The sequence below is a fragment of the Peromyscus leucopus genome, chromosome 14 (assembly GCF_004664715.2).
Source record: "Peromyscus leucopus breed LL Stock chromosome 14, UCI_PerLeu_2.1, whole genome shotgun sequence".
Taxonomy (NCBI): domain Eukaryota; kingdom Metazoa; phylum Chordata; class Mammalia; order Rodentia; family Cricetidae; genus Peromyscus; species Peromyscus leucopus.
The window spans coordinates 53,885,148-53,900,934 of NC_051075.1; the positions used below are offsets into that span (position 1 = coordinate 53,885,148).

Consider the following 15,787-nt stretch of genomic DNA (forward strand, 5'->3'; position numbering starts at 1 on the left):
GAACCTCTATGATGTGAAACCAAACTAGTGGATGCTACTACCCGTGGTCCTACTGAGAGTCTGGCCACAGCGTACTGTGCCTGTCTCTCTATTCTAGCACACAGGATTTTGCATAACTCAGCTAGAATTTCTTCTAGTCTGTATGCCTTAATTTATGCCATCTTCTCAGGAGAAGTGGTTGTTAGTTACCATGTCTGATCTGTCCATCTGTCCAGATGTGACTGCATGAATGCCACTTCGCACATTTGTTGTGCTGATTCTGTCATCATATTGTGTGTTGACATAACTCTCTCCTTTAACAGACAGTAAGCACCTTAAGTTTTGGTGTCCCATGATGCCTCTCTGACTCAGGGATTGTACAACTGGCCCTCTGTGTCCATATGTTCTCTGGGGTCAGTATAGTAAATTCTGAAAAGCCTGCATCTGTTCTGAACATGTATGGGCTTTTCCCCATGGTCATTCTTTCCTAAACAACTAAGTACAACAAAGTTTTCTATAGCCTTTACATCATACAAGTAATCTATCTGTAGGTGTTTTTATGAGAGGGTTATGGAGCCTATGTTCAATTATAATTATATTTTACATAAAAAAAACTTGATCGTCTGTAGATTTTTGTATCTCCAAGAGTCCCTACAATCCATACTTTTATGATGCTGAAGGACAACTATATTCAATAAATGTGCTTACTCATTATTATTATTATTATTACTACTACTACTACTACTACTACTACTACTACTACTACATAGGGTTGGAGATTGCATGCAGGGTCTTGTGCATGCTAGTTGAGAACTCAACTGCTGATCCACAGCCCCAGTCCTTAAATGTGTTCATTCACTGGACTATAAGATCCTTGAAGATAGACTGCACAATTTTTACCGTCCACCCCCAGTGTTCTCTTAAGTATGCATCCAGATGTAGTTTTTAATAAACAAATGAAGAGTACCTGCCAGCACAGCCAGAAGTCTTTTTCTCATGGTCATGCCTTCAGCCCTTCCCTAGCCACTCTTTAAAGCACGTGGATGATAGTCATTTTGCATCTCCTGCCTGTTTGACTGTAAACCACATAATGGCAGTTCTTTCTAACCCATCACTTAGTGCAGGACCTCGTACTTTCTAGATACCACGTGCTTGCTAAAGGGAAAAGAATTTCTCTTCTGTATGTTGTTGGTTTTTGCATTGTCTTTTAATACTAACACTTACTTTTCCATTCTTTTTCATTGATTGTAGCACACCTGCCCTGCACACCAAAACAGTCGACATTAATCACATTCCTGTTTTGTCCTAGGCGGTATGGTAAGGACAGGTTGTGTTCATTATCTCTTCCATTTTAGGAATGAGGAAAGTGCTTTTCCCACCTTTTTTTTAAACTCATGAAGATGAAGAAACTCGAGTCGGTAGGACGAGTGAGTCTGCTGAGGTCACACACTGGAAAGTCACTATGTCAGGACTCCAGCTCTGATCTCTGTGACTGTGCGTTTTATCGTAGTGGTCTCTGCCTCTTCTCTGAGTCAGATCTTTCCTCAGACTGAAGTGACCGAGCATTGCATCCACCTGCCGTTCTGTGGCACCGTGGCGGTTCTGTCACTACGCCTCTGCAGAGACACGGGATGAACATCTCCTTTCATGATTACAGGCATGCTCTCCTCCCTGGTGCAAGCTGAGAATCATGCGCTCTGTCAGGGTGGTTGGCTAGTTACTGAATTAGGCCCTCCTTAGATTTTTCTGTAGGATGACCAATGCTTTCTTTTCAGTTGGGGAGGGGAGACAATCCAGCCTTGGCAATCCCTTGCTAATATGTGTAAGTCTGCTTATCAGGCTAGTGGTAGCCCCCAGCTCACAAAAACAGAAAACATACATTGGCAAAAGTCTGGCCATTTTCTCAGGCTGCCTTGCCGAGAATGTCTGGAAGATCTTGTTCTGGAGCTCTTGCTATTGTTGGAGCTATGAGTGTGTGCGGGTGTTGTGTAGATGGTGGTGTTCAAAAGAGGGAGGCGGTTGCCAGGAAGCTTCAGCACTAACACATCGGTGCTTTAGAATTCCTCGTACTTCCCAACCCCCTTTAGAATATGATTAACATAGTAGCCCTTATCTCCTGGTGATTGGAGTATAAACTTGCGGTTCATTTTATCAGCATCCAGGAATTAAAAGAGGAATTTAAACTGCCTTAAAACATGTGTTTATTGCTTATTGTAGCTAGTGGTTTAATAAATACTCATGAAGTGCCTTTGGAGGAGTCTTCAGAGTGTAATTGCTTAAGGATGACTCTTTTTTTATGTCCTTGAAAAATACGTCCTCCACTCCTCTCCAGTGCAAGCAGCACACACCTGCCTCTCTGGGTTCTCATCTGGAACAGATGTGCTGTGTCCTGTTCAAGGACTTCCTTTTGTTCTAGGGACACACATGAAACAAGTTAGGAACAAGCTACCCCATTGCCCCACTCCAGGTCACAGCTGGGAGAGGACAGTTTCCACAGCACCCAACTGGTCCACTCGTGTTCTGATGGGTTTTCCTATATGAACACAGCAGAGGGCATCATTCTCCAGGCAGCTCTAGACAAAATTGCGTTCCTTTCAGTCCACATGATCCCTTTTGAGGATCAAATGAAAGATGTACTCTTCTCCTGGGGGAAAAAAAAAAGTGCACACATAGAAACTTGTGTTCAGTTCCAGAGTGTTCATAGACATCCCCCACACAGGCTCCCTCTCGATATCCATGGACACTTGGTCTCCAAGTTTGAGCCCTTGAAAGCTTTGAGGTAGTATCAGGCTAGTAGCCATCATTATTGATCATTTGATCCAAATTCAAACCTCCTTCCATCTTTGCTGCATACATTCATGAATATTTCAGTAACACTCTGCGTTAGACTGTTACCTCCATAGGGCAAGGATTGCTTTCATCAGCCTTCCTCCATGCTCAAAAGAATGGAAAACCCAGACAAAGTCATAAATATTTGTGTGAATTAGTGAAGTCATTTTATGCAGCACCCCTCTAGATCTTATTAGAAAAGAAATCTAAGATTGGGGGGCCTGCCATGATAAGATTGAATAGTGATAAGAATGATACACCTGGCCGGGTGGTGGTGGCCCATGCCTTTAATCCCAGCACTCAGGAATCAGAGGTAGGCCAAATCTTTGAGTTTGAGGCCAGCCTGGTCTACAAAGTGAGTTCCAGGAAAGCAGGGGCTACACAGAGAAACCCTGTATCGAAAAACCAAAAAAGAAAAAAAGAATGCTACACCTGAATTCTGTGCCACAGTTACTCATGAGTTAAGCTGTTACTAATGAAATGTTTGGTGTTGGATTTCCATCTCCATCTTGATAAATAAATAATAAGGTACATGAAGTTTGCAAACGGCCTGGTAAGCCTGAGGTTAGTCACCATGAATCACCAATGCTTTGCTAGCCCTTTGCCATCTCAGTACCGTGAAGAAGCCATGCAGTATAGTCATTATGCAGAGAGGGAACAAAATCTGTGTGTCAAAGCTATTATTTCACCCATCTGAGAACCTTGCCTGAGGCCTTGAGAGCAGGCAGACATCATCTCTAAAATTATGCAAGGCACCAGCCAGAACAACACTTAGCTCTTGCTCTAATCACTGCTTCTTTTATTTCCTTTCATTCCAAAGCAGTCTCTCCCTTGTGGTCTATGCAGAAAGAGGGAATCTGGAGCCTCTAATTTCCTTGCTAGCCTTCTAGTGACATGTGCCACTCCACCACTTACTGAGAAACTGGCTGCTAACTGGAGAGAGGCAGTGGAGGGGACAGAGGCACAGACGGATGGACCCCGAGACCTGGCCAAGACTGTTTGCTGGATTTCTTTGGATGAAACCCACTTCATCTACTACTACAGTTGGTCTGTATCTGAAGGGTCCATGTCTGTATTCAACTAAGCACAGATTTGAAATATGTAGGAAGTGTCTGTGCTGACATTTCCTCGTCCCCGTTTCCTAAGCAGTATGGCATAAGAACCCTTTCTTCTTCACGTGGGTTGTATTTGGGGTCATCCAGAAGTGAGTCTGTAGAAGTATATAGGAGGATGTGTGCAAGCCACATTCAGATATTGTACTGTTGTGAGGGGAGGAGGGTGCTGAAGAGGGAAGGAGGACTCATGGAGCAGGTCAGTCCTCTAACCCCAGCCCATACACGTTTTTAAAGGGACTTGACTGCCCTCTAGCTTTGGTATCTAGGGGGTGTGGAACCAGTCCTCAATAGAGACCAAAAGGAGATGAGTGCTCCAGGGATGCAGCCCTGAGGAAAATACAGTCTCTGTCCTAAAGTGGCTTGTAATTTGTACGGTAAAGTAGGAAATGAATTTGTACTTAATAATACAAGCATGACACGAAGCTTCTAGAACCTTACCACTTAGCTCCTGAAGCAATTCGATGGCAGTGATCATTTATAGCCAAGGGAGAGCCTTTGCGGGTAATACATTTTACCTTAGAATACAAAGCCCAACAGGATAGTGATAAAACATGCAGGATTTCTTTTCTTTTTTTTTTTAAGATTTATTTATTTATTATGTACACAGTGTTCTGTCTGCATATATGCCTACACACCAGAAGAGGGCACTGCATCTCATTACAGATGGTTGTGAGTCACCATGTGGTTGCTGGGAATTGAACTCGGGACCTCTGGAAGAGCAGCTACTGCTCTTAACCTCTGAGCCGTCTCTCCAGCCCAACGTGCAGGATTTCTGATTCTTGTCTTTGCAGGTTGGATCTAGTTACAACCTCTCTTGCTATGGTTATGACTGTTTACTGGTCATGTTTTTCCCCCAGAGGGCAGTGATGATAAACCTTGGCCTTGTGCTGAGAACGACTAGACTTAAGACCTTCTTTGCGCAGACTCAAACACACCCTGGTCTGAGGTAGGCCTTAGCTGTCACAGTATAGGCAAACCGTTCATGACAGAAGCGTCTGCTGTAGGCGGAGAGTGTCTGTCTGTAAGGGGTTGATGGTTGGTTGTGTAGAACATGGATGCATAAAAGCAGATGCTGCCTATGGCCGCTCTGGTGGAGGACTTGGGAGGATACATTAATCACTTTTTATCTGTTAACCGGTACTGTCCTTTCAAATGTCTCCCAAGAACCTAACTGTTTGTAAGCATCAGTGTTTGGACTTGGTTTTCCATGATAAAGCTGGAGGTCATTGCACACATGAATCCTAAACACTGAGCAATAGCCAATGATGGCCATTTGTGGCCTTCACCACCTTGAGGCTCAAGAGATATCCAGAGAAGACTTTGAGGAAATTCCTTGTGGTGATTACTGTAAGATTCCACACTGAATCACCAGCTTTGTTGACTACAGCCAAGCATATGCACATGTACATATGCACATCTTTGCCTACCAGGCTGAAGCCCAAGGGGACTTCATCTGGCTGTTCTCCTCTATAACTTTCTCTCAGACTCACCCTTCAATCTTGGCTTTTAAACTAGTTTACTGTTGAAGAGAGGCATAGTGGGGTGAGTCTAAGAAGAGACATATTTCCCCGTGGTCCTGGAACAACACTGGCCTCAGATGCCCTCTCTAAACACCCCCCTCCGTGTGTGTGTGTGTGTGTGTGTGTGTGTGTGTGTGTGTGTGTGTGTGTGTGTGTATAGGAGGGAGGGGACATTGAGACTATCTCTTTATGTAGTCCTGGCTGTCCTAGAGCTTACTATGTAGACCTGGCTGGCAGCCGGCCTCAACTTCACAAAGCTCCGCCTGCCTCTGCCTCCTTAGTACTCAGATCAAAGGCATGCCGCCACCCTTAACCTCCCCCTTTTAAATGGTAGGAAGCTCCATCTTGCCTCGCCAGCACTGTGGGAAAATAGCATCCCAGAGAAAGCAGATCCAATAAACAAATATGAACACTGGATACATGAACTTGGAGCAAACTCAGTCCCAAAGCCTGAGCTAGGTGCAAGGGACAAAGGACAGATCAGTAAGCGATCTTTAGCCCCTCTTACTTAACTGCCCTAACTGTCCACTAACCATTAGTCCTTTCCCACTCACCCCAGAAAACAGCCTGGTTTGCCTGCCCTCACCACAGTCCTCATACAGCATGTCTTGGGTGGGGCTTCCAGAAGTTTCCTTTGTCTCTAGAGCAAGCGTAGCTCCTTCCCAGGGTATTGTTCCATCTCTTGCTGTCTTCTTGCAGCCTGCCCTTCACCAAGTCAGCTATCTGGGTCTCAGACATTTCTTCCTGCTTGTTCATGGCTCTCCAAATTTTTTTATTTTAAGGCAGTTCATATGCTGTATTTGAATTTTCTTAGCACTGTCATATTTTGGAGATCTCAAACACTGTTTTTTCTCAAGTTTTAGATGATCAAATCCTGTGTGACTTGAGGCCACATTTCTCTTTGTACCTTCCCACTCTCCCCATGGCCTTGCTTCCGATAACACAGTGATTCTTTGTTGAATTGCATTAGAAGTGTAAAGTTTGTTTGAGCATGTGGGACAGCACATAACTTCAGCCAGGGACATCTAGTTACATCTGTCCCCAGACAGCCCCTTTGCATGCCGAAAGGGTGTGTGTCTGAATGGTTGGGGGTACTTTCCGGGAATCCATCCGGGCAGTCCCACGGTATTTTAATTATAGGACTGGCATCAGCTCTGCCTTCAGCAAACAGCAGTAACATGCAGTAACACTTGGGCGGGCCAAGCACCGGAAATTGGCCGCCTCCTCTGTGTCTCCTACCCCCTTTCCAATCCATCACCTGTATTTATTCCTGCTATAATTTAAACACCTGTCTAGATGGAATGCATGCAATGTGTCCTTAGCCCACACATTCAGATATTTGCTCACCTGCCCTATTCGGAAGGCTGCCTCTAAAATAAATACTGTTTGGTACTAAAAGAAAAAAATGCGCTGAGGTCACCACGGCAGTGGACACAAGGCAGGGGATGGGAGTAGAACATCTGGATTGACTGCTTTACAGAGTGGGAGCTGAGAGAGAGGGAAGGGCAGGAGGGAAACATCTGTCAGGCAGGCCCCATGGCTCAGAGAGAGGTAGGATCTGGTGGCCAGATTTCCCACAGGCAATTACTCACTTAGCGAACCAGCCAGAGGAAAGCAGAGATGGAGGTGTAGGTGGTGAGTTGGTGGTTTTTAGGTTGAAATCGTTTTTAATAATGGCAGTATAATACCTAGTCTTGGGCCTCTCTGGTTTGTTTTGAAATGTTTCATGTGTGTTTGCATCCTCAGCATACTTTTCAACAACACCAAGAAATAGTGAAACCTGCATGGCCCTGCTGGACTTGGAAGGGATTATTCTTTCTTCCTGCTCATCCCCTTGGGATGTCTCCCTGCATCCATTTCTGCCGTCTGTTGGGAGGTCCCTTAGCTTTGTGGCAGACAGGGCGCAGTGCCTGTTCCCCGTCCCCGTTCCTGCCTTTGGTTTTCAAACGCACCAGGCAAGTCGACTGCCCGTGCTCTTGTTAACTGGAAGTTGTGATTCACTGGGGCGAGACTGGGCTCCGTACTTGAACAATGCCCAGGGATGCAGATGCTGCTGGTCCACAGACGCAAACTGGAAGGAGACGGCTCAGTGGTGCAAATGCTGAAACGGTGGTTGAAGTAACAGGGTTGGGAGGCTTTGCCCCAGGAAGTCTAAAAGTTGAATTTAAAGGCCACGCTTAGCAATTATTTTATTTCTCAACCTCAGTTTCTCCATCTGTCTTTAAGAGTAAATAGTTCACATGTAGTGTGCTGAGCACAAGACTTACAAAGAGCTATTTATTAAATTCAGCCATCGTTCGGTTCCTGTGATTTCACTGTCATTGCTGCTAAAATTGTGCCCAGGGTAGGACACCTCCGTGTGCTAATGCAGGCCACACGGCTCCCCAGAGACTGCTGTGCTAACTTTGTACATAAAGATGTGAGTATTCGGGCTGGAGAGATGGCTCAGCGGTCAAGAGCGCTGATTGCTGTTGCAGAGGACCTGAGTTCAGTTCCCAGCACCCACATGATGGCTCACATCCATCTGTATCTTCAGTTACAGGCGAGCCAACATCTCCTTCTCATTTCTGTGGGCATATGGTACACATACATACATGCAGGCAGAACATTCAAACACATAAAATAAATGTTTTTAAAAAGTGTGACTATTCATCATCAATGAAATTTATTTAAAAGTTTTATAATGGGTATTCATGTTTTGCCTTCCTGTATGTCTGCGGACCATATGTGTGCAGTGCTGCCAGAGGCCAGAAGAGGGCTTTGGATCCCTTGGAACTGAAGTTACAGACTGTTGTGAGCTGCCTTGTGGGTGCTGGGAATCGAACCCTGGTCCTCTGGAAGAGCAGCCAGTTCTCTTAACTGCTAAACCACCTCTCTTAACATGGTCGTGTTCTTTGAACCACAGTTTCTATAATTAAAAGTGGTTTTTAAATTGCTCTGTCTATCTTCTAGACCCATTTGTGGCCAATGCCACGAATCTAAGAATTGGGAGTTCAGGTTTAGTAACATGCATTCTAGTTAGTGACAGTTCAGGGAAACTGGCCGGCCCAATGGCTGTGTGACCTCTACTGTAACAGAATGACAAGTATTACTATATTTTTGTGCACCTTAGATTAGGCTATCCTTTGAAGAAATTCTTCTGCCCATTATGGAAAAGGCTAAAAGGCTAGGACAAGACCAGGATAATTTGTATATAGTAACTTCTCCATTATACATATTTATCTAGAGATGGTCAAGGCTATAGGAAAGTGCTGTCCAGTAATTAGCCACTAGCTAGTTGCATTTTAAAATTAATGTTTAGGGCCGGGCGGTGGTGGCATATGCCTTTAATCCCAGTACTCAGGAGGCAGAGCCAGGCGGATCTCTGTGAATTTGAGGCCAGCCTGGTCTACAGAGCAAGTCCCAGGACAGCCAGAGCTACACAGAGAAACCCTGTATTGAAAAACCAAAACAAAATAAAATTAAATTAAAATTAATGTTTAAAGTCAAGTTTCTCAGCCACGTCAGCCACATTTCAAGTTCACGAGAACCATCTGTGGCTGGTGGCTGTTCCTCTGGACAGCGCAGATTGGCAGTCCATCCGCAGGAAGCGTGCTGGTAGATACTGTTCTTTAGAGCAGTGCTGGAAAATAAGAATGACCAAAGGTTGCCCCTTGTCTCCTGTTCAACACTGTATCACATCACTCCGTTATCGTGTGATTAAGATGCCAACTCTGTGCTTATGCAAAAAGAATGTTTTGAAAAAAAAGATCCGTTCACTTCTTCACTCTTTTGGTTATTGGTGATGTAAGTCCTTGCAAGACAGATCTCGGAGGCAAGGGGTGGGAACAGTAGCCGTGGTGTGTGTTGAGTGGCTTCTAGACAAAACGGGGGTGAGAATAGAATACCGAAAGTAAGGGCAAGGTCGTTACCATTTGGTGAAGATAGGTTTGTTTGGAAAAGGAGGTAAGAACATTGAAAGTTTTCCTGTTGCGGGAATTCTCATGTAAGCACTAATCACTGCTCTCTCTCTAAGCGAATTATCAGTGCCCTGCTTTTCTGTGGACAGAGGTCACAATGGCTGCCAGTTCTTGGTTCACACACAAAATAAAGAGTGGGTAGTGAATGAATCAACAACCCCCCGCTGTTCAAAGCTGGCCGCACGTTCATGCCACCTTTCCCTCTGCTTGGGACAGGGTGAAACTGACTGGGCTGGTTTCCTCTCACTTTGATGCCCTCTGAGGAGGAGTGAAAGTGGGAAGAGGACTTAGAGCGGGAGAAGCGCTCACTGCTGTCTTGATGCTTACATAACCACCCTTCAGCCCTGGAGGGCCCCATCCGATGGCAGTTTTAAAGTTTTCTAATAGTTAAGAGTAAGTAGGGTTGTTTTCCCACATCCGAGTTAGAAAATGGGTTTGGAAACTCGAGCCCAAGTTCTACGACTGTAGGGCTTGGCTGTGGGTGAAGCGCTGTCGTGGCCCCCTGAGCCTCAGTTTTCTCCATCTGTGAAATGGAGTGTCTTCCTCTATGAGTAATGGGTAAAGGACACGTGAACTCATTATAGCATCCAAAGTGCCTGGCGCCACCCGGGTGTTAAGCTGTGTTGTCCAGGGAAAGTGTGCCACGTGCACTTGGAGTCCAGCACGCTTTTCTCCTTGACCTTGCCACACTGCGATGTATGGCGTTGGTGTGGCTGCGAAGCTCCTTTAGACCTTTGTTTCCTCGTTGGTAAAAATGGGGGTAAGAGCATCACTAGGGGTTGGATGAGGTCTTGCAAGGATGGCAATACATAACACGCAGAGTTCTCAATAGGCAGGTGTTGGCTGTTGGGGTGTAAACACTGGTGGTTGAATTAAGGGCTGCCATGCCAGCACATAGATTATCAGATCTATCAAACCCATCCCCTCCTGTCTCTTGCATGCTTTATTCTCCAAACTCTGCCCTTGATGCTAAACGTGGCAAAGTGTGCACATTTTAATCTATTTTTAGCCACTATAAACTATTATTAAGCCCACTTTATTACGATTTGGTATGTGTCTGTGGATGTGTATCTACAGAGACCAGCAGAAAGTATTGGATTCTCTGGAACTGGAGTTATGGGTGGTTTTGAGCCGCCCGATGTCCTTGATAAAACCCAACCCTGGTCCTCTAGAAGAGCAGCGAGCTCTTAACCACTGAACTATCTCTCTGCCAGGTTTTCAGTACAACTCTTACTTATCACAACAACATTTCTCACATTGTGATATTTTTACAGCCTACAAGATGATGTTAAATTAGTTGAAAACACCTGGTGTCTAACAGCGCAGACAGGTGTGGAGTCAGTGGGTGAGGGATATATTCTGAAGTCCTATTGGAGTCAGTGTCACAGTCTCATAATGTGGCCCTTGCTACCTGAGGGGTACAGAAAAAAGTAGGACAGAGTACTTCAAAAGGACTAGGGTACAGAGAAGAGGCACTCCCAGGGTGTTCAGCCATATCTCGTTCGTTCTACAGTCACCATGTGCCTTTCCTCTGTCCCTGGTGTCTGCCGACAGCAGAGCAGAAGTGGAAGTCAGGGTCAGCTCCTGGGGCCTCTTCTAAAGCACGGCCCACCCTGGAGAGCAGACCTGCAATGCCCCCACACCAGCCTCACAGTCGCCAGAGACTGCTCCCGACCTATGGAAAACAGCTTTCTGTCCAAGAAAAGTAGTTTGAGTCATTGGTGAGAAGACACTGGCCTGGGCTGTTTTCACTTAGGAACTTCTCTAACTAGGGAGGAAACACTACACACTACTCCGGTGCTAAAAATGACTCTTGTGTTTTCCTGATTTCAGATCATTTTCAAATGTGAATTCTTTCATTTGTAAATGTCAAGGTTCTTTAGGCACTTCAAGTGTTTCCTAGGCAAGCGTTTCCCTTCAGCTTGCTTCTCCTGCCTGATGACCTAAGACACTGTCGGTTAGTGTGTTCACAGAGCCCTGCACTCGGCCCTGGCTTCCCCTCGCAGCTTCTCTGCATACCCCGCTCTGAAAGACTTTCCCGGGCACCTCTCCCCTTCTCTCGTCTGCTGTCACTGCCCAGGCTTTACCCCAAGTACCTCACCTCACTGCAGTGAATCTAACAACTCTGAAAAAATGCTGCGGCTCATTAAATAACTTTAAAAATATGGAGAATACACAGAAGCGCAAGACAAACATATCGACATGCTGAAGTAGATGCTGTGTATTCTGGATTTTTCCTCCCAGCTTTTGAGAAGTTTGTCCACATGTCTATGTTTGTTTGTTTGTTTCAGAACTGAGGACCGAACCCAGGGCCTTGCACTTGCTAGGCAAGCACTCTACCACTGAGCTAAATCCCCAGCCCTGTCTATTTATGTTTAAGGAGATTAACATTGTGATTTTTTTTATTAGCATGATCTTCTTTCTTGAGTTATCATCTTCCTAGATCAAGTGTTTCTAGAAAAAGTTAATGAATAAATAATATTATTTTATCTTAAATGGATAAAGGAAAATGTAACTATCTTGTTAGCCATTTATACCCTCTCCTATTTCGCGGTTAAAAACAATGCTTGCTTCTAAGCACGTGTTTTCTGTAGTGTGTGGTATAAAGCAGGACTATGGAACTCTGGTCCTGGGGCCCTATTTCTGCTGTTGATTCTGAGGCCTCAATGCAATCCATACTGCTTCCTGCTGTGCCAAATGACGATTAGGATCGGCACTGTACTGATGACCAGACTCGGATTTGCATGAGATATGTGTAATGTACTCATTTGCACAGATTGTATTTCTCACTGGATTCTCATAAACACTACCTGCTGTTCTAATGGTCACTGTGATTGTTACCTGCAGCATTCTTTGAATTGGGCTAGAAGCAAGCGCCCGAGTGGACAGTAGTCCAGTGTACCTCAGTACTATCACTAAGTTGATATCTAGACGAGTTCTCTCAACTCACAGTCACACAAGTAACACAAGTCCTGTCTAATCTGCCCCTGCCATTATTGGGCACTTTTTTCTTTTCTTTTTTTTTTTTTTTTTTTTTAGTGATTTTTTTTTATTTTTATGTGCATTTGTATTTTGCCTGTATGCATGACTGTGTGGAGGGGCCAGATCTCCTGAAGCTTACAGGCGATGGTGAGCCACCATGTGGGTGCTGAGATTTGAACTCAGGTCCTCTGTAAGAGCAGCCAGTGCTCCTAACCGCTGAGCTCTCTCTCCAGACCCTGGAACTTTGCTATATAGCAATGTGACAGTTTTGTCTTTCAACTTGCATTTCTTTGCAGTTTATATTTTTAAAAAATAATTTTCACTTACAAGTGGAAACTAGTTCAAAATGTTAAATTGGCTGGTCACATTCCATCTTTGTAAATTATTGTGAACATTAATACTCATTTTAATGGACTGGCCAGGTTTTTCTTTCTAAATGATTGAGTTCTTTGTATACTTCTTATTACCATTATTATCTACAACTAAAGCTTGTTAAGCATTTAGAACTTCCCGATGAGGAAAGGCTGTGTGCTTTGAACATTGCCTGGCGTACCCCAGTGCCACCCAGAGAGCAGGGGCAGAATGGGCGCTTTCTAGAGCTCGCAGACGCTGCCGGTTCCCCACCTCGGCTCTCTGTGCACAGAAGCCAGGCTGCGCTCTGTGCCTTTGTCACAGCCACTGGTCGTGGCCCAGATGAGTCAGTCTCCCAGGCTGTGATTGCTCCCATATGTGTTTCATGATACTTTTCTAAAACGCTGTAAAATCCAGTTATTTCCATCCCCTCATTTCTAGGTGGCAAACCTGAATTTGGCCAGCGGTGTCATAAACCGAAGCAGTGCTTCGACCCCGCCCACCCTCCGACCTGTCATCAGTCCTAGTGGCCCGACGTGGTCTATACAGTCAGACCTCCACACTCCCGAGAACCATTCCAGCCCCCCTGGAAGCAGGTGAGTGAAGGGCCCAGGGCTAGCATTTGAGTTACACGGCACTGGCCTGCCTGTAACTGTGTCCCAGGTGTGATGGGGCCACCGAGAGCTCTGAGTGGAGTCTAGTGAGCAGACGCCTTCTCTTTGCCTGTCCACGTCCTCTAGCACTTAGCCAGAAGGCCTCCTTTAATTTGTAAGGTTGGTTTCAAGAGAACTACGTGAAAAGGGAGTTCCTGACAGTTGCTCTGCTTATTCTTCCTTCTCCCTTCTCCCCGACGTTCTTGGGTCTGAATTCTGTCGCTTTGTGCTTGCCCCAGGCGTCTTTGTTTACACCTCATACTACATTGTGCTGCGGGTACTTTGGACTCTGCGTTGGAAGGGCATCGTCTCTTATGTTTTCAAAAGCCAGGTCACATAACTAAGTGCCAGCCATAATTGACGTTACATAATTAAGCCCCCTCCGATATTGATGACTTGAGGGGTGGGAAGGTATTTCCTTCATGTAGTTGAAAAGAAGTGGTAGGGGATAAAATCCAAATGATCCTGGACATAAAGCAAGTTCTGAATTAAAAAGAAAGCACTGAATAATAATCTCTTTCTATATTTTCACAATCCCTTTATGGAAAAAGATGTAATAAGAATTAGATTCTCAAATACAAAGCACCTGGCTCTCAGTCTTCAAGTGCAGCAGTGTCATAAAAGACAAAGATAGGACCTTGCTCTGAAAACCTCAGCCTGACGCAGAAAATGCTGGGGAGAAGCGTAATCCTAATTAGTCTTATCAATTCAAACCAGGAGTCAGATATTGGGGCAATAACCTGAAAGATCAGAGAAGCAGAGCAGCAGCCACTAGAGACTTCTTACCTCTACAAATCCTCAGAACGAATAGGGGGTGGGATCCTGTCCCCACCTGCCTTATATTCCTGCCTCCACCTCCCAGTTGTGCTGGGATTAAAGGTGTGAGCCTCCCAAGTGCTGGGATTAAAGGTGTGAGCCTCCTAAGTGCTGGGATTAAAGGTGTGAGCTTCCCAAGTGCTAGGATTAAAGGTGTGTGCCACTACCACCTGGCCTCAAGGGTTAACTAGTGGCTGGCTCCACCCTCTAATCTCCATGCAAGCTTTGTCAGAACACAAACAAAATATCACATAATTCCCCCTTTTTACTTAACATAGAAAAACTATATACAATAACTATATACAAATGTATCACACAATAATTACATTAACAATGCCTAGTCTATTAGCATTTGTAAAATTCAGAGAAAATACTACATTATCTAATCTTGGTAAGTCAAAAGTGTTGTACCTAATTCACATTCTATACTAACTTGCATTACCAAAACTATCTTTCAATGTCTCTCAACCTTATACACTTTACACCTCTTTTGTGAGTGTCTTTTCTGAATTTGTTAAAAGGGAAAACTATAACTATAAAGTCTTCAACTCGATCAGAGACCTGAGAAGGATATAATATTACATGAATAAACAGGAAGTACAAAGCAAACAATTTCCAAAACTAAGAAATGAGAGAAACAGCTGCAGCCCAAGGTTCCTGTGCAATGTTGGGGCATCCATCTTCAGCCTCCAGGCCTAGAATATATGACAGATTTATCTGTGAAACAGGATTTTTGAAGGACTATCCCACCTTGTCTTGTCAAAATTCTGCAGTCGCTGTTCTGTTTGTCCAATTTGGACAGCATATTGTCAGCAATTGAGGCAAGGGCACTTTCTTGCCCATTGGCTAACTTATGCCACAGAGAAAGTAAACTCCATATGGAGTTTCTTCAATGCCTATCATCTTCTTTGAAGTAAATTGGTATTGCCAGAAGCAGACAGGTCTCATTGTCAAAAGGGGGCGGGGATGGTAAAACTTATGTTATTAAAACATTTTAAATGCCATATTCTATAGATCTCTGAAGTGTCTGAAGACCACCTGACTATCTAAAATATATCTGTTTGACCTTGAAAATATACCTAACATGACTATAAGTTTGCTTGTAATAGGTGACTAAATACTAACTTCCATTTCTTTACTATCTTAAATAGTTTGTAATAATAACTTTCCAGGACTAGAAATTCATATTACATTGTTAGATGAGCTGTTTAGGTACAATACCTTGAACAAGAGTAGAAATGTATGTATAGTATGCTCTAACAAAAATAACCTTAAATTTGTATCAATATACAAAAGTCCATATCAATGTAAAAATTTAAAACTAGTAGTTGCTTTTTTGGTTCAAAAGTAGATTCAGTAGTCTACCTTTTTATCCTGTCATTTCTCTAACATATATGCAGTATAACAAAAAGAACCTTGAATTTCTATCAATATACAAAACTACAAGCCAATGTAAATTATTTAAAACTAGAAGTTGCCGGGCGTTGGTGACGCACGCCTTTAATCCCAGCACTCGGGAGGCAGAGCCAGGCGGATCTTTGTGAGTTCGAGGCCAGCCTGGGCTACCAAGTGAGTTCCAGGAA

General features: G+C 44.3%; 1 protein-coding gene across 16 annotated transcripts in view; it reads left to right on the forward strand.

The window, feature by feature from the left end:
- The window catches only part of Ttll5 (tubulin tyrosine ligase like 5), a 253,130-nt gene that overhangs the window by 121,899 nt on the left and 115,444 nt on the right, over window positions 1-15,787 (forward strand). For all 16 annotated transcript variants that reach the window (XM_028876403.2, XM_028876308.2, XM_028876334.2 and 13 more), the window contains one exon: window positions 13,177-13,331. In XM_028876403.2, the coding sequence (XP_028732236.1) occupies window positions 13,177-13,331 (155 nt within the window). The remainder of the gene's footprint in view (window positions 1-13,176; window positions 13,332-15,787) is intronic.